Source organism: Opisthocomus hoazin, chromosome 2 (genome assembly GCF_030867145.1).
Source record: "Opisthocomus hoazin isolate bOpiHoa1 chromosome 2, bOpiHoa1.hap1, whole genome shotgun sequence".
In the NCBI taxonomy this organism is placed as follows: domain Eukaryota; kingdom Metazoa; phylum Chordata; class Aves; order Opisthocomiformes; family Opisthocomidae; genus Opisthocomus; species Opisthocomus hoazin.
The window spans coordinates 101,865,869-101,884,532 of NC_134415.1; the positions used below are offsets into that span (position 1 = coordinate 101,865,869).

General features: G+C 37.7%; 1 protein-coding gene across 3 annotated transcripts in view; it reads left to right on the top strand.

Moving 5' to 3' along the window:
• The window catches only part of LGSN (lengsin, lens protein with glutamine synthetase domain), a 72,881-nt gene extending 54,680 nt beyond the window's left edge, over positions 1-18,201 (top strand). For 2 of the 3 annotated variants that reach the window (XM_075410608.1, XM_009937220.2), the window contains exons 2-4: positions 2,385-3,381; positions 14,596-14,774; positions 17,002-18,201. In XM_075410608.1, the coding sequence (XP_075266723.1) occupies positions 2,385-3,381; positions 14,596-14,774; positions 17,002-18,201 (2,376 nt within the window). Of the gene's footprint in view, positions 1-1,190; positions 1,254-2,384; positions 3,382-14,595; positions 14,775-17,001 lie in introns of all 3 variants that reach the window. The other variant, XM_075410615.1, reaches the window with a different exon arrangement.
• Positions 18,202-18,664: the final 463 nt, after the last annotated feature.

Sequence of the window (18,664 nt, forward strand, 5' to 3'; positions counted from 1 at the left end):
AATTTAGTCTAACATTAAAATTTGCAGTTGTTATGTTTGAGCACAGAGTGTGGGAATGTATTTTAAAGCAGAAAAGCAGATGGTTTTATGATTATGTTACTGGTTTCAAGTTATTCAAAGGAAACGAAAGAATTGTGGAAACTTCAGAAAGTGGAAATCAGGATATTTTAGTGATGGCACAAAAGATACTTAAGTAAATATTTTTCATAAATTCATGAAAAAATACAATCTTTTTACTACTACAGCTTTCATAGCTAGAACTCTTCTTTCTCTCAGAAAATATTTTTATACATCTAGAAATTTAACTTGATACTTCTTTTATTTCAAAATTACTTGGGTTTTGCCATCTGGAAATCACTGGTTCCTCTACCCCTACTGTTTCTTCCCCAGCTTCATTCATTTTCTTGTATTACTGATGGAGATATTAAAAATTCTCGGTTATAATTCTTTGTTATAAGTTGTTTTTACCTGCTTCGTTTTTCAGGAATGTTCCTTCATTACATTTTTATTCTATAATGATGCAGAGCTATAAGAATTAGGCCTATTCTTTATGGGTGAATGTGTAGAGCTGTCATCAATACATCCAGAATTATTTCATGAGGCATAATAGGGTGTATTACAGGAATAAACCAAAGCCTTTTGATGAAGAAATGGACCCATTAAAAACTGAGTGCTAAAGCTGAGGTAAGCAAGGATTTGTGTTGTGAATAGGCCAGTAACTGTGTTTGATTGCAAGTGAGCATCACAGTACATCACTGTCAAGATATGTACCTAGGAGTTAACAGGCACAGAGTGTCTTGTCCTCCCTATAGAGCTGGCAGCCAGCTGCCTTCCATGCTAACAGCAACACACCGGTGAGCTCCCAAATTACCTGTAAATACAGTGCATCGCAGAGATTTAGAGCAAGGAGGAGAGAGGAAGGACATATTTCTGTGAGCTCTGTGTAAGGAGAGAAGTCGTAAGCCTTTTTTGACTAAATAAAGATGGAAAAGAGCATAATGAGAATATAGGGAAAATAGGGAAGAATAATACAGGAAAAGGGAGGTATTCATGACCTTAATGGAGGCCATGTAGCTGCTTCCTTCCTCAGGCACATCAGATGCTGCTGCCTGTTCTTCTGCATGCTTCTGTCTGCCAACAGGAATCTATTTTGCCTTATCCAGACTGGCATTCACTTTGCTTTTGTGCAGATCCCTACTTCTTCTGGAAATTCGGAAACTGGAGAGAGTGCAGATTATTCCTTTGTGGAAAAGGTAAAGAATGGTCTCATTCAGAGGATATCTCTTGATTTCCCAGTGTTTTTACAGGTGTGAATTCCACCCCAACCTGAAGAAACCAAGGGCTGTTTGTTAAGCTACAGAGCCTTAAATACATGCTTGAGTAGGTATTCATAAGCAACATAACAAATTGTGATTGGCTATGGAGTTATTTATATTTTGGTTAAACCATATTATGCAGTCTTTTTTAAGGCATCATGAGATGGAGAATTCAATCCCTGTCTCGATAATTTGTGAAATAAATAATCATCCACAATGTTAAAATCTCTGTTATTTTTTAATTTGAATGTGTCTGATTTTGATTTCCTGTCCTTTTCCCCGTCACCATTGGATTGATCACACTTGTGGTAGGATCAGGATACTTAGGAGAGATGATGATCCAGACACTTCTTGATCTTCTTTGGGGTAATGCAAGCAGATTAATTTTTGTAACTCCTTTTCGCACCTTCTCCTCATGTTTATATCCATTTAAAAATCTGCTCCCAGCACTACAGTATAAATCATGTCAATGCCATATATAAAAGTAAACTTCATCTTCTTGTTCTTTCCTGTTTACATATCTAAATATGGGTTTATTCTTTTGACCGCTGCCCTGGAAGTTCAGTTATTTAGACAAATTACATCCTGAATATCATTTAACAGCTGTTTATTTTCAGGTTTCACTCCCCTTATTTATAAGGATTGCCAGTGGTCTATGTTTCAGGGCAATAAATTTCCTTTATAAATACATATACTTTTAGTATGAGCAAGAATATACTTAAATGTAATTATTAAAATACATTTTTTTCACATTTAAAGGGTATGTTTGACAAATGCTGTCACACAGTGTACAATGTCTCGTATTTTAATCTACTAAATCTGCCTAAAAACTATATTATGAAGGCATTTTCACCAATTTTGTCCTAAAACATAAGAAAAAGAATTATGTAAGAATCATTTTAATAAAAATATAAGAATTTGAGGGTCAGTAAATGTCTTCAGAGACCTCCATCAGCAAGAAGTTATGGAAGTACTACAAGGTAAAAACAGCTGTTAGTAGAACCCCGTTTACATGTTCTGTTTCATTCATGCATGTTATTTGGTTGTATATTTTATTGCTGGTTACAGAACACATCTGAAAGTGACAGAGATGAAGTTGATGGCAACAATATATGTGGTTTCAGAAAGAAAAAGGCAGTCAAAAGTCCTACAAAGCATGTTCCTCCTTTAGACAACGAGAAGATGGAGCTGTCCCACACCTCAAACATCACAGATCCTTGTCCCCTTCAAGCAACCACTGGTTGCTCAGAACCACCATCAGACCAGCCTCTTCAAAACCCGACTAGCTTTCCTCCAGTGCAAAAGGACAGAGGGACTTGTGACAGTTCCCCTACTGGCAGCGAAGTGAAAGAAGACATGTCTGGAGAAACACAAGAAATCCAGAAAAATGCTGAAACAGGGAAAAAAATGATAGGAAAAATACATGAGGAAGTAGATACACCAGCTAAAATGGAGCAACCCATGGGTGTGCAACAAGTGAGGAGTGCGGGAAAAGCTGGGTGTGCAGTGACAGCACACAGGGGAGAGGGCAATGAGAAGGTAGAGAGTGAGCAAGAAGAATGGGGTGGGATGGAAGAAAAAGAAAGCAAGTTTCACGGGACAAAGATGGGCTCCCTGGACAGTCCTGTAACCACACAAGGAAGCAGTACTTCAAAGTCCTTCACAGTGGCACTTAACGTTCCTAAACAAAGCTTGCAAGAGATAAGAAACCTGATGAGCGAAGGTCCTCTGCCTGCTCACGTGCCCAATTATAGTGCCACATTGGGTGGCACTTTTCCTCAGAAAAATTCAAAGCCCCGGGAGAAAACAGCTGACAAGCAGGGCCGACCCTTTGAGACTGTTAGTCCACGTTTTGGAGAGGAGAATCAAAAATACCACAGCTTCCATAAGCAGAGAGTGGTACAGCAGAGCAAACCTCTCCTGACTCTGAGCTCTGCTGGGTCTGACCAGCAGCAAGCGGTGGGAAGTGATGTGGATCAACTTGTTCTGAGACTACCGGCAGCTTCTACACGTGCAGAAAGCATGGCTCCTGAGATTCAGTTTGACTCCTCCACAGACCACGCCGGTAAGGATATTTGAACATCACCTGCTGTCCTGTTAAAGAAAATGCTCCCATTGTTTTGTAGGGTTTTGTTAAGCTGCAAACGTTAGTCAGAGCATGTGCATGAGAGAATTGGCACCTGTGGTTTCTGTGTGATTGAGATGGATCAGAAGTTATGGTCTACATCTATGCTGCTTTTTTTTCTTTTTTTCTTTTTTTTTTTTTTAGGTAAGACAATTATGAAGCCTAGTTGCCTGCCAATAACTGCCACACACAAGTGGCTGTGTCTTTTTGACTAAAACTGAAATATTTCCTCATTTAAACTGAGCTCAGGCAACAATTCCCAAAGGTCTGCTAGACACTGCAAAGCTCTGGTGGTGTCTGGGCTTCTTAAAATTTCCTTTTTATTAACATTTCCAGCAGCGGAAATTGCTCCCATGTAGGGATGATGTTTTCAGTTATCCTTCCTGTGAGAGGACTGGAATGCAAAAACATCTCATATAAACTGTAGGGGAAGAAAAGAAAATGAGGCAGAGAACTTGCACTTATCTTCATGCTGTTCAATAAGTCCATTTTGGAAATGTTTATAGAACTAATTAATTGCTACTAATAGGCTGTGGTTTCTTTGAAACTGTAAAGGCTATACTTCTGGGCTAGCTGGATCAGCAAACTGAAAACTACCATTAGCTGTGATAATGTAATGGGCTTGAGCAGTGCATTGTTTTGTGTCTACTCCAGGAAACACACAAGCAACAATTTGCCAGTTGAATAGATACAAGATTAATAAATTTCCAGGAGCAGGAGGCTCAGATCATATTATCAGCTTTTCAGGATAGATATCTTACCCTCTGACTTCTCTCACTGATGCAAGGAATAAGAATCTTATCTCTTCATTGATAAAATACCTTGCCTGTCGTTAACTACCTAATAAAACATAATGGTTAGCAATTAAATTTGTACGACAATATTAAGTTACCCTGCTTTTTTTTTAAAGTCAGATGGGTACAAATATTGCTGTACATACTCTGAAAAGGGACGATTTGAATGTGTCAAATGTCAGCTACAGCAGGATTTCTCAGTAGATATACTGTGTTACCCAGTTTGAACAAGTCTGAGCAAGATATCCATGAACATTATCAGAGCTAACTCAAGGCTCTTTCTTCATGGGAAATATAACACTTTGGAAAGATATTTCATGCTCAAAGCATTCTCTGTTCATGTCTATTAGAATAGAGAGGTTAGAGGATTATTTCTCAGCCTACACTTGATGCTGTTCCCTTTCCAGATGATATTGTTTTTCATATTGCTGAAAGGCTAGCGAAGTGCATTGTCACATTTAGATTACTACTGTTTTCTTCTTGTCTGCAAAAGCAGCAAATACATTTTAAAATACGGGAATAACTATTCTTTGTTATAACATCATTTACAAGGTACAGGGAACTGGTGAGATTAATTGTAGATTCCACAGGGAGATTTCAACCCAATTTTAACCGCTTAAACTGAAGTGGCTAATCCAAGCTGATAACTTAGTACAGAAAGACAGGCATTTTGTCTTCAAAGCGGTTTTGGAGGTTGATGAGAAATTGACCTCTGGTGGTAGGCATCTCCGCTCAATGGGGAAAAAGTCCCATGATGATTAATTATTTGCCTTACTCTGAAATATCTAAAGCTACCTGGGGTTAATCCTGCTCGGTATCACTGGCAATAACAATGACTGTAGTAGAACTATAGATGAGAACTAACTATGAAGGGTGTGGAGGAAAACAGTTTTGTGTTGTCAGAAACAAATCCAAACCCAAAAGTTTTGGAATCTCATGATCTTTGGATTCCATTTGACTTTGAACAAACAAACAGTAGTGTTCAGTGTATGTATCCACTAGTAAATGGAAAGCACAGAAAGAGTTTCTACTTAATTAGAAATTTATGGGTTTGAAATTTAGTTTTTATTGAACAATTTCAGTAACTTCACTGAAGAGAAGAAAGATTTAGATCACATTCTGCAGTCCTTAATGAGCCTTTGCATAAACAGTATTTCATTGCTGTCAGTGATAATTTATTAAGATTGATAAGATAAAATTCCAGATATTTTATTTTTATGAATAAAATATTATTTTAAATATTTTAGTTGGTAAAGTTGTTGGACAACAGTCTTGGGTCTAAACATATCTTGACACTGAGTAGATCTGAAATACAACCTCTTGTATTTTGCAAGTTTTGAAATATTTGAACTTGCTCAAAACAGAAATCTTCATGCAGAATTTTTCCAAACATACAATTTATAAAATACACATGAAGAAGTGAATTGTTCTCTTCCTCTCTTTTCTTCTTTAATATGGAATACAAAGTAGAAGAGCACTGAAGTTGTATGACTATGCACACATACGTGATTATTGCATAAACAGTGCCCAGTATATTTACTTAGTTGCTATGCTGAGCACTATGCACTTTTGGATTCCAAAGCCAAAGCAGGAATATACCTATTGTTCTAAAAGTACGCAGTTAAGGGACAGTCTCTAGAGGTCAGCAACAGGAAAACTAAGACATGTAGCTGAGCTTAGTGATTCAGTGTAATGCAGAGGACTGAAATACAATCATGTTAGTTACGTGGTTAACATCTCTCTAAAATAATATATCCACATATTTTTTGCAAAATTCTGGTTGGAAGTCATGGAAATATTGCTGCATGTGAATTTTGTCCATTGCTTGCCACCTCTCTTTTGTAAAAGAAGTGCTTGAACATGGGAAAAATACAATAGAAAAGAGACAGACATGTAAGATATTTTGGTCAATATGAAAAATATTACTTGGATAGTGTCAGTGAAACTGGAGCTGAAGCTAAAGCTCAAGCTCTTTTAATCTAATTCATCACCATGGAAAGACAGAAATTAACACATGTAGCTGATTAGGCAAATATAATGACTGCACTAACATGAATTTGTGAATTTTACTTGCATAAGTGTCTATATATGATAACGGTGTGCACTTCTGCAAATTGGTAAGTCGTCATTAATAATCGTGTGCTTCTTAAGCTGTTCAGCACCTACATTCTTGGGAGACAAGAAAGAGGCTTCCAAACAGTAAAAATTGAGATTAAATTTCATGTATATGGCATTATACAACACTTTATGGTGTGTACATACACACACACATGAATGCATGCGTGTACTATATGTATAGTATATACAGCATATAATGTAAATGTATATTGACCTCTCTGAACTTCTATGTTATCACATGCTGCTCTGCATGTTACCAAATTAGAGTATCTATACTACGGTAGCCAGAGAGGAGGCCAAAGAAAACAAATTTATTCAGGTAATGTGAAATTCCCAAGGATCATGATACACCACACTGCTGGGTTTCGCTTTGTCACAGGGGGCTGCCAGAGTCAGGGACTTCAGGTGGCTTCAGCAGCCACCCGCACTGTGTATGGTCAGAGGGACCTGTAGAGCCTGGTGCCACTATGTAGGCTTAGGAGAAATCTCTCTTCTGGACCTTGTGAGACAACAGGACCTCCAAGTAGCTGTAGGTGGGCAACACACTGGAATCAGGCTGTCACCTCCGGCTTCAAAATACCTTTGTCCCATCTTGATCTGTAGCTGGGGACAAAAAAGTTTGTTAACATCTTCTTCAGTGTAGATTGCAGAGCTGGACCCCCAGAAACCTGAGCAGCTGCAGGAGCAGGTCCTCTCAACACGGCTCATCTTCTTCAGCATATGTCAAGTGAGGTGATGTAAATATGACCAGGACAGCATCAGGAACTGTAGGAGGGAGAAGGGAAATTCTGAAGAAAGAAAGTATGACTTAGCTATAGCTGCAGGCAGCAGTAGCTACCTAGTGACTGCTGAAATTTCAAGTGCACAGAAAAAGGAGGATTGAACACTCCAAGAATCACATGAAATGTTACGTGGGTGCTGACCCCAAACACTAAATTCTTTTGCTAAGCTGTCATTTTAAAGAAAAGCATGTCAAGGAACTACTAACAGGCTTTCTTTCATACTGAAGAGTGGAGTTCACCAGTCCTACAAACAATTCCCTTTTCCATTATGATGAATAACCTCATCTTATCTTTCTTAACTTGTATGAAGTTCTGATTTTTGGTAATAAGGCAGTTACAAAGGACAATACCTGGTGTTTAGAGGCAGAAGTATGTAAAAGAAGACTTCAAGAAAACAAATAGTCTAAGCTTTTTCTCCATTGAAATGAAAAAGTTTACCCACACTTTTAGCAAAATATGAACTCCCCCTGTAGTTTCATGGTCCTCTGTGCTCACCTGGAAGAGGCATGTCTGTCCCTGCTGATTCTGTGTAGTAAGTCTAGTCAGTGGTGAGCGAATAGAAATGGAGATTCTTCGGGAGCTGGAAGTGGACAATCCAGAGATAGAAGTGGACAGAGGAGAGGTGCATAAGTTCCAGCTCCTGGTGCTTCAAGTTCGCTGCATCTGCTGTCATTCCTGCAGAATAACCACGTCTTGCTTTGGGGATTACTAAGGATTAAGTTTTTCACTTGCTACTCTTCTCTACTTTGTATTTTACATAATTTGTGCTGTTCTCATAGCTCTCCTAAAGGGAAAAACCAAAGCTGTACTGTTCCTTCATGTTCCTTCTTCATGCCCTATCTGCAGTTCAATATAATTTTTCTAATATTCATTTTTCAACACTTCGAACTCAACTTGAGCATAGCAGGGCTGAAGCTCAACTGCTTTCTAAACCTTCTCGATTACCCTTATTTTCTGTTGATTAAACCACCATACTTTCTGCCTGTTTCTTTCCTTTTCCCTCTGAACTAAGCTATATAGAACTTGCTATTTTTTTCACCTCATAGGCTGTAAGTATAGCTATTTTTTTTAAAGCAAACCAAAACTCTGAAGTCCTTTATCTTCCACACCAACAGCTGGAATCTCTTCCTGCTCTGTCACTCCATATGATTTTCCATTTCCCCCCCTCACTCTTTACAAAACCAAAATGCTCAGACAGCACTTCCATCCTATCTTTCTGATGTATTATGTCCCCTTTCAGGTGAGATCCAACTCATCTGTCTCTGTGCCTCTGGTAAGCTAGTCCTCCTGTGACTATGAGAAAGAAAGAGATGTATTCAGACTGTAATCCTTCCCACCCATTGGAGATGCTGACTTTCCAGTAATAGGTAAAGATGGCCAAAACAATTAGTTTACATGTAATGTTAGTGGAATGCATCCTCTGCTTGACCTCTCTGCCAGCCACCTCTCCTTCTACAACGTATTACAGCAGAGTTTAGTCCTTATCTTCAATACTGTGCAAAATCTTCCCTTCCCTAAGTAACTTTGCTTCCCATTTAATGTGGGACTCTCACTCATTCTCATTTGATTTTTTTTTAATTAGTTGAAATATTTTTAGACCAGAAAGGGCTATCTAGTTTGCAATAGTGCATCCCTCAGTTCATACAACTTTTCTCAGTGATTCCTTCCTTAAATCCAAATTTTTTGTTTGATTTTGAAGACAGACATGCCACTGTAGATCTGTCATATTTAGGATTGGTAGTTAGGTAGTTTCAGTGGGTATTACTCACCTTAATTTTTTTGAGATGCCTGCATATTTGTTTTCAAATCCTCTTGCCTAGGTGGAATATTTTCTAATTTTTCTATAAAATTCTGATAATTTTCTCATTCAATGCAGAATACATTTTTATAAAACACCCAAAGGCAGAAAAAATGAGTAGTTTATTTTGCCTTTCATCTACTGAGAAATCAAATCTTATTTTGTATTTGATTCTTGCTGATGTAGATCCTCTGAGAAGCTGTGGCACATTGTTGTCATACAGTTCGGAAAGAACAAGTCATGGATGATTGAAACTGTGCATTGGTCTCTAAATTAGCTATAAAACTCAAGATAAAGAGTTGAGCTTCTCCACGGCGATATCAGTAAAAGAGTCTGCTTCACAGATAAGATTAAAAAAAAAGTGGAATATCATTAAAGAAAGAAACAGATAGAAAAAACATTGAAAGTATCAATATCAAACAGATCAGGGAAATATTTTTACTGTCTCCCGTGCTTTGATAAGTTTCTGATATGCTTACATATTTATTCCCCTGTCAGAGGTCTTGTAAGGGAAAAACAAATGAGAGGTAGGAAACAACTTTTTATGTACTTGGCTGCAGAAATCAAATACTTTACTGAATTATCAGTAATTATTTTTAGCGAAACATTTTTTTGGGTGAAAAAGAAATGTAAATTATGTAATGTTTGCAACAGAAAATGCTTCTGATCACTAGTCACATCAATAGTCCTATTCAAATGTAACCTAGTACTCGCTTTTATTTACCATGTTAAAAACCAGACGGGAATAGAAGACAGGCTTTAAATGCTAGCAGTACGAATGATGTCTAGCATAGGAAAAGCTGTGATATGAGGTTTGAGAAACAGAGGCTCTTAATTTTTGAAGACAAACATGAGAACAGTGCTGTACAAACCAAGTAGACTGGCTGTTCTTAAATACACAAACCAGAGTCCTGTAAAGATGAGTAGATGTGTTTAAATCAGTACTGACAGGAATTTCCATAGGATTTAGAATAGTATAGATGTGCAATGACCCTCTAGGACTCATTGCCTGTGGATATCACCAGCACAAGTTATCTGTTTTTATGAGGGGAGTCAATATTCACTTAGATCTTCAGAGTACCCAGTTTTAGATTTCTGAGGATCAAGGAGAAATTAAGACAAATTTGGATACTAATCCTTCTGCTCCTAACCACAAGACCACCTTTTTAGCGAGGAACTGCAAAACTCGGTCTCTTTAGACAGATTATTTTGCAAAGAATGCCTTGCCTTTCCTCTTAATAGCCGGTGCGAAAGAGCTCTAGCATGATGAAATGCTACCTTGACTGGCACAGCAATTCCTATGACTGCAAGAGCTTTAATTTCCCTACCCCTCTGAGACAGTCACAGGTGCCACAACGCACCACAGAGCACAGGGACGTGTGCTCTGACGCTGCGTGGGATTCGGCCGTGCCCAGACCCTGTCTCACAGGGCAGGATGAGGGTGCGCAGCAGCTGTGTGGCTGCAGCAAGGCTGTTTCACGAGGGAGCACATCTGGCACAGCTGGAGGCAGAGTGGGAGCAAGAAACTGGAGGAGGACTGATGGAAACATGTCTCCTTCTCCAGCGCATGATTTGTATCTGGAGTCTGCTTGCTGATGTCTGCTGCTACTGCCTGGCATTACATTGGTGGTTGTGTTTCTCAGGGAAGAGTTTCCAATATTACTACATTTGTTAGGTCAGCCTGTTCCTGTCATTGTCAAGTCCCCTGGCAACATGTAGCATGTTCTTTTTGTTTCATCAGTTTGACAGAGTCACCTCTTATAGAGCTTATATGTTTGCTTTAGATGCGGTATGATTTAATAAGGGACCATGGGAAGGGTTTTCTTTGAACAAGCAGATAATGACAGATTGATCTGGGAGATGCGCACTTTCCTCTTTTGTGGCACTTTTCTGTTGCTGAGAAGATAAAGCTGATGTTAACTGTTTGCCCTAGCCTGACACAAACTGCTCTTAGCAATCTGAATGATTTCAGTATCAATAATCTAAGAATGGCACCACTCTTCCACTAGAAATAATAATAACAATAACAATAACAATAACAATAATAATAATAATGATATAATTTGTAAAATTTGTAGGTTTTTTGGTAAAATTTGTGGCTTTGTGCTATTTATCTTTTTTAAGTATATGAAGATATTTTTTTTCAAATTTGTAGATATTTTGTTCTAATTACAAAAGAAACCTGAGTAGTGCTAATCGCTTCTTAGTGGTTACTTAAATGGGAAATACAGATAGAACCATAGAAAAACAAAGATTCAGTGCTTTTCTGTGTGCAACTGATTTGATTTAGATATCTAAGGCTCTGTATATACCATTCTGTTTAAGAAAGATGGCCAGTCTGGATTCATGTCTGATTTTTAAAATGGAAGTCTGAATAATAATCTTTGCATCTTGTGAAATTTACATACAAGTTTCCATAAGCAGATTTTCTGAAATGAAGATAAAGATGCCATTATTTCTAGAGACCCTGAGAGCTAGGGAAACAGTTATGCTCATGAACACAACCCTCCCTCATAGAAATGTAAGACTTTCAGACTGTGTGTCTAAATCAGCTAGAACCGCCTAATACTTACTTATTAGCTACCTGTATGAGCTGGGAAAAGACAGAGTACTCGGTTCCGTACTACACCTTTCCAAACTTTAGTCATCATTGGCTTCATGGACTTAGTTTGCCAGTGATTTATTTAGCGGCTACCAAGAAAATATATTTTGGGACCTGTACTGGAGAAAAGTACAGTCAGTAATTATTCACTAAATATTATTTAAGAAACAAATCCCCTTTCATATTTCCAAAAGCAGAGACATTAAGTCATGATAATATTTTTTATCTATTGTACAATTTACAGAAAATTATTATTTCAATGGGAAAGATAATCTGCAAATGATATAAAATAACTGCCTCTGAAAAGGATGTGAAAGCTGTGGGAGTATTTCTATTGATTCTAACATATTTTGGGTAAAGGCTGTTGTAAATAATCAAGTAGCTGTCTTTTGGCTAGTGGGCTGCCTAGACTGGTATATGGCCTAATTTTAGACTAATAATAGACCAATATATACATTTTAGTCTCACCATTTAGAAAAACCTATCGTTAATCGTAACAAGTCCAACTGGAGAAGATAAGTTCTTGCTTCTTCAGCTAATGATTTTTGCTTGTTTAATGTTCTTTAAAAACATTATAGGAATTTTCTGTTGATTTTTTTTTCATTTCATATAATGTAATTATGCATGTATGGATTTATTCAAATAACTTTAGCTTGAAGACAACAGATACACATAAAATTTGGAAAATTACATACCATTGGTAGATGTTTAAATTAAGTATATTTCTAGCTTTATTTTTTAAACAAATTCATACATCATTAATATGAATGCATACCACATTTGTGTTTTTCTTAGATATTGATTTTATATCATTTACATCTCTTAGGAATATTGATTTAAAGTATTACCTGGGTCAGAGCTAAAGTTGTCTTTCTTCATGAATTATATGTTTTTACCTGAAAAACATTTGCCTAGTAGATGCATATTTAACAGGCAACATTTCAGGACATTATAAGAAATACTTGCAAAATTTACATCAAATGTTGAAAATATTCTGAGGTCAAGGGTTGCCAGTCAAATTTTACTTTAAATAATACGAAGACATAAAAATATCCATGTGACAAATGGTAAACAGGAAATGTCTACCATCTTTGCGCAGGAAATTAAACATGCGTAGAATAAGGAATCAAGCACTGCTTTTACAAACGCAAAAACCTCAGGCTTCTGTCCCTGGAGTTGAAGAAAATACTACTTGCCGTAATCTGTAGGAAGATATTCAGAGGCTTTTAAAATTCTGTTAATCTAATCAATAGCCACAGTTTATTAGCTGTTAAAAAGCTTCTAATTGATGGCCAGGTTCATAGAGACATCAAATCTGCTGAATTTCAGTAAAATTTTATGTTGTAAAACAGCTTTACTGGAGGACTGAAGTGGTATTGAAATGATTATTACTTGAACAACATACTCTAGACAAGGCAAATCTACATATCCTCCCTGCTCACTATTGTGTTTTGGCAGTATCTGTAACAAAGTGAGTGTCACACTAAATATTTAAACCGGACATCCTTATTTAATGTACTTTGAAAGGACATAGTGCCCTAGGGTTTACAGGAGGCTGAAAAAAGCTATTTCTATAAGCAGCTTACAGCTGAATTAGTCCAAAGGGAAAGATGTCACGAGAAGTGGATGTGACAAAATTCTTTTTTTTCTAGCTCCCACCCTTTCAATTTTTACTCTGTTTTCTCCTAGACTCTCACATTTCTTTAAATTTTGTCCTGTGCTTTCACCTGTCGCTCCTCAGGGAGCACTGTTACTACTTAAGCTCTGCTTACTTTACTGACCTAAAGTAATCTTGTCGCCTCCAGGCCATCTGAAGCTGGAGGATGCTCCAGTAATATTCAAAGGCTCTGAGAAGTCTACGACTGTGGATGAGTTTGCTGCCTTCTCAGGGAGTAATCAGACAGCCTTGTGCTGGACTAGCTGGAGACCCTACTTACAGCCTTGCAGCTGGCAGTCCTACTTGCCCCAAAGGAGAGGTCAAAAAGAGATGTGTTTGTGCCTGCTGGCTACTACTAAAGGAGATCTACTTTAGTTTGGGTAGTTTGGTACTGGAGAGGTTGGAAGTGCTCCCACCAACCTTCGCAGTGCCTCAGCATGAAGCTTTTAACTTCCACTTGAAGAGTGACGGCAAATGGTTGCTGTTGATCTTCTTCCACTGTGGATCTGAAAGATCTGCAAAAATTCGTCTGATCTCATCCTTAGGAAGAATGAAGGATTTTCCTTCCAGAAATTCAGAAAGAAATATTTTTTTCACATTTTTTCACATCTTAATAACAAATTTTACCCTTGGTCTAGCTAGTTTATTGTACTAAATGAAATATGTCATCTAACTTGGATAGCAACAATACGTAGATACTCCAAAGTAAAGCAGGCTGAGTGATTGGGAGGTTTGTGAACGGAAGTTACCGTGCCCAGCTCTCTGCTCCATTACAGAAGTTATACTCAGATGTTACTGCTTTCACATCAAGAAGTTTATGCATTCCTATAGCAGCTATAATACAGTTAAGCAGAGAAGTCCATAACAGCAAATATATAAATGCATAAACTTCTCTTAAAAATCTGTTGCCTGTGGTGGAGAAGACTGCGGTCCTCCTCAGGAGGTCTTGAACAAGGTTTAGTAGAAGACAAGCGCCCTTTTTATAATATTTCTGTATCCATGCATTTTTCAAAGGCATTGAAGAAATATAGCATCGGAATTCCATCAGCTTTCAGTGGGAAATAGGTATCCAGCTACTACTTGTGCTCCTAAAAACACCCAACAAACCAGCTGAGGTATCCCTCAGAAATTCCTGGTTTACCGCATGATTCCCCCGTGTTCTCTTATCAACCTGAACAAAAGTTGAAGCTATAGACCATTCCAGAAAATCAAGGATTTCGTAGAGGTCCTTGGGGAAAAGAATGTATTTATTTAAAAAAAAGGTCTCATAATCCATATTTTTTTATTTTTGTTTTTACACTCCATGTCAGAGTTTGCCACTATCGCACTTACTTTTTAGTAGAACAGCCTGTATTCCAGCATTCATTGTTTTGTTTGATGTGAACATTCCTTTTCACTTATAGCATCCAGCAGAGAGCCTGATGTAAACAGCCTTGGAAGTCCATTTCTCCTTCACCTGTTCTCTCATATTGAATTTATTAAGCAGCAGATGGCCAGAGACAACGTACAGTTTGTCAGATTTGAATCAATAGACCTCCATGGTGTGTCAAGATCAAAGAATGTTCCTTCTCGCTTTTTTTACGTAAGTTTTTTGATTTCTAGCTGTACCTTCATGTGTTTTCATGGTCCTGTCCTTAATTTATATACAATTTTTTTTTTTCATAGTGCAGGCAGAAGCTCGAATTTGGAACGAATTATCTGTTCCCTCCTCTTGTTAATGTTCTCAAAGGATCTGGACTTTTTTCATCACTGCAATCACCTATTCCTCTGTTCCCCCAAGCAGTAATCTAATTAAATAAGGCTAGTAATGTCAGTTCTTTGAACTTCTAATAATCTCTTCCCTCAGAATTATCTTTTCAGGTTCAATGCATTATAAAGATTTTGTTCTACTGAGCATCACTAAATTGCAAAGAGAAAGGAGTAAGCATTGGAAGAAAGAAAATGACTGAACAAAAATCACTTTAGCTATGAGAAATTCATCAATTGCATAGGAAAATGCCATTGGGTTGCATGATGAATTAATAGCAATATTTGCCATATTAATGATTCAGGAAATGAGAACAAAATTAGGAAGCAATTCTCTCCATGTGTATCCTTGACTGATCAGCCTTTTCAGTATATTGCTTCTGTGATACTTTGTGTGCATAACTACATTAAACTTTCACTCACACATCCCTATGAATATTTTAAGCTTTACTGAGTGATCACAAAAAGAGCTATGAACATGAAAAGATGTAGGGCACTTTTGTTTCAAGTTCCTTCTGAAGCCTAATCAATGTTTTTGTTATTTGCCTTTTAGATATTGCTAACCTGCAACTGTATAGTCTAGATACAATTTGCTCTCTCTGATGTCATTTGGATTTTATTAAAATAAACTTTCCCTCAGTCATTCTATTTCTTGTGAGGGCTGGTAGGTTAATGGCAGCTTCTCTTTCAGTTGCCATGTCAAATTGCAAATGTCTAGATCAGCTTGTTCAAAGACAGCTTTCGTGTTTACTGTACCGTCTGAACAAATTGGAGCTTTGCACGACAGCCAAAATTTTTGGACTCTAAAAAAGTCTGTGCGCACACACACACACACATATGAATACATACAGAGGAACTGAGAGTAATTTTGTTTTTTCTTTTTTTTTTCATTTTTTGGGTAGGGGGTTGGAGGAGGGAAACGTAGTACTATAGGGTAATCACCTTCAACACCTTTTCAGTGTCAAATGGACAGCTTGGACACCTTGAACCAGTAGTCACCACACTGTGCAGTTTTGGTTATGGGTGTCACACAGGGAGAATTGCTATCACTGCAATGCCACCTACTTAAGAGAAGGCAGACTTTAGTTCTTTATTTATTTACTTTAAGAGAAGCCACCATAAACTGTTTGAATATTTCAACAATTTTCTTTCTGGATAGGTGAAATTTTTTTTCAGCTCTGAGCTTGCCCCTTTCTAGGCTTGTTCTGTCTCCTCTGCTCACTTTGATGGTAATCCTTTCCCTTAGAAGAACAAAGGTAAGATGTAAACATGAGCCAAATTTCACCTGATAGAGGTTCGCGTAATTGCAGTTTTCATCAGCTAAAGGTTTGAATGTAGGGCAAGTTTTAAAGGTGCTTGTCTGAAATGAATCTACATTTCATTTGTGTAAGCTGAGGCTTTCTGTTCAAAAGGAGAAGAAAGTACAATTATGAGCTTATCCTGTTTGCTACCTAGAAGGGGAGCACTGAAACATTAGTATAATTTCTCACTTTGAAGTGCTTCCCTGCATTTTACCCCCAAACTTTTTAAGTCCAGAAAGTGAGAATTATCAGTTAAACTTTGCATCTGAAAAAGTCAGGTATGTGTTATGGCACTTAAAGAGAAGTTACAGCCTGGATTAGTATCGCCATGAGTCTTGTGTGGTCATTTGGATCTATGTAAAGGAAATGCTCAGAGGATGTGGAAGAGTATGGAAGAATAGCTACAGATAAAATCTTGACTTGCAAAGTTTGCAACTAACTGGGGATCTCCATAATTGTATAAAGACCATGCAAGATATGTGTCAAACATTTTTTTCAGTTCTTTATGCAAATTTAAAAAATGATCGTTGGGATACTTGGTGCCAAGGTTTTCATACCAGTCTTGTAAAAGGATGTTCTGCTTCGTAATGACACAGTAACTGGCTGTTGTCCCCCACTTTAGTGATCACTGCATTTTATTGTTCTTTTAGGAAAAGTACTATTGTTCTTACTGAGAATCTGAGTTTCATGTATATTACATCCATAAAAATGCTGTGGAGTTCTTTTCTCATTGGGTAATCTGTCATTCTGCTCTGTGTTTAGGAGAAAGCAATTCATGGTATTGCCATGCCCAGAAGTTATCTTGAGCTGACGCTGAATCCTAAAGACAATGAATTAGATTACATAAATGCAACTAATTTTAACTGTGACATAATCCTGAACCCTGATTTATCAACGTTTCGAATACTGCCCTGGACTGAGCAGACTGCAAGAGTGATATGTGATTCCTTCACCGTGCTGGGCAACCCGCTAATGACCTCACCGAGGCACATTGCCAAGAAACAACTGAGCCAGCTTGAGGACAATGGGTTTTCTCTGCACTCTGCCTTCACTTATGAATTCTGTATTTATGGCATTACTGAGGTTGTAAATTCGAAGACAATATCCTTTCCTGCAGCCACAATACTAAATAACCATGACCAGACTTTCATTCAGGAGCTCATTGAAGGAATGTATTATGCTGGTGCCAACATTGAAAGCTTTTCTTCTTCCAGCGGGCCTGGGCAAATGGAGATCACTTTTCATCCAGCGTTTGGCATAGATGCTGCTGACAGTGCCTTCACGTTTAGAACAGGCATTAAAGAAGTGGCTAAGAAGTATAACTATGTGGCTAGCTTTTTCTCAGAAACGGGATTCTACAATTCAGGGGCTCTGTCACATAGCCTGTGGGATTTGAATGGCCAGAAGAATTTGTTTTCAGCTGGTTATGGAGTTGAGGAGCTCTCAGATATTGGAAAAAATTGGTTATCAGGTCTCTTGGCACACACAGCAGCTATCAGCTGCTTGATGGCTCCTACCACCAGCTGTCGTAAGCCTTATTCTAAATACAGTAAAGAATCAAAAGAGACTGTAAATGCAAAATGGGCATATAATGATAACAGCTGTGCCTTTAATGTCAAATGTCATGGTGGAAAAGGCACACACATAGAGAATAAATTAAGTTCTGCTGCAGCAAACCCCTACCTGGTACTTGCTGCTACTATTGCTGCGGGTCTAGATGGAGTAAAGAGAGGACTTAAGTACGATGACATGCTCCAAGAAGAAAATCACACTGCTGATCTGAAACATTCGTCAGTCCCTCTGAAATTAGAAGATGCTCTTGTTGCACTTGAGAAAGATTTGTGCATTAAGGAAGCATTAGGTGAAACTTTTGTCCGGTACTTTGTTGCCATGAAACATTATGAGTTAGAAACTGAAGAAATGGATAGCGAAAGGAATAAATGCCTTGGGTATTTTATTTAGAAGGAGCATTCTTGTGTAGTGGTGCTGTGTAAATGCATACAGTGAATGGCTAAGAATATTGAAATTAGTAAATATGTTTTAAAAAATTTTTAATGCTTTGGATTTTTTTGTCCTCCTTTGCGTAGTACATGGTGATTGCATTTTATTGTCTGTTCACATTCAGGACAGTGCAAAGCAGATGTTAATGAAATAACATTAACAGGCTTTTAAAACCCAGTATTTTTTCAATATAAGTGAACAGACCTGTTGGTGAAAAGAAGAAAAAAGAAGATGAAATGGAGAAGAGCAACCTTACAACTGTAAAAAGACTGTATAATGTGCAGAAAAGTAGGAATAATGAAGTCGGGATGGGGGCGGGAGACTAAAGAAAGGAGGGAAATTTCTTATTCAGCATGGTTATGGGATTTCTCCCAGCCTATTCATCAGCTGAAAGGTTACTAAACCACAAGAATCTGAATTTGAT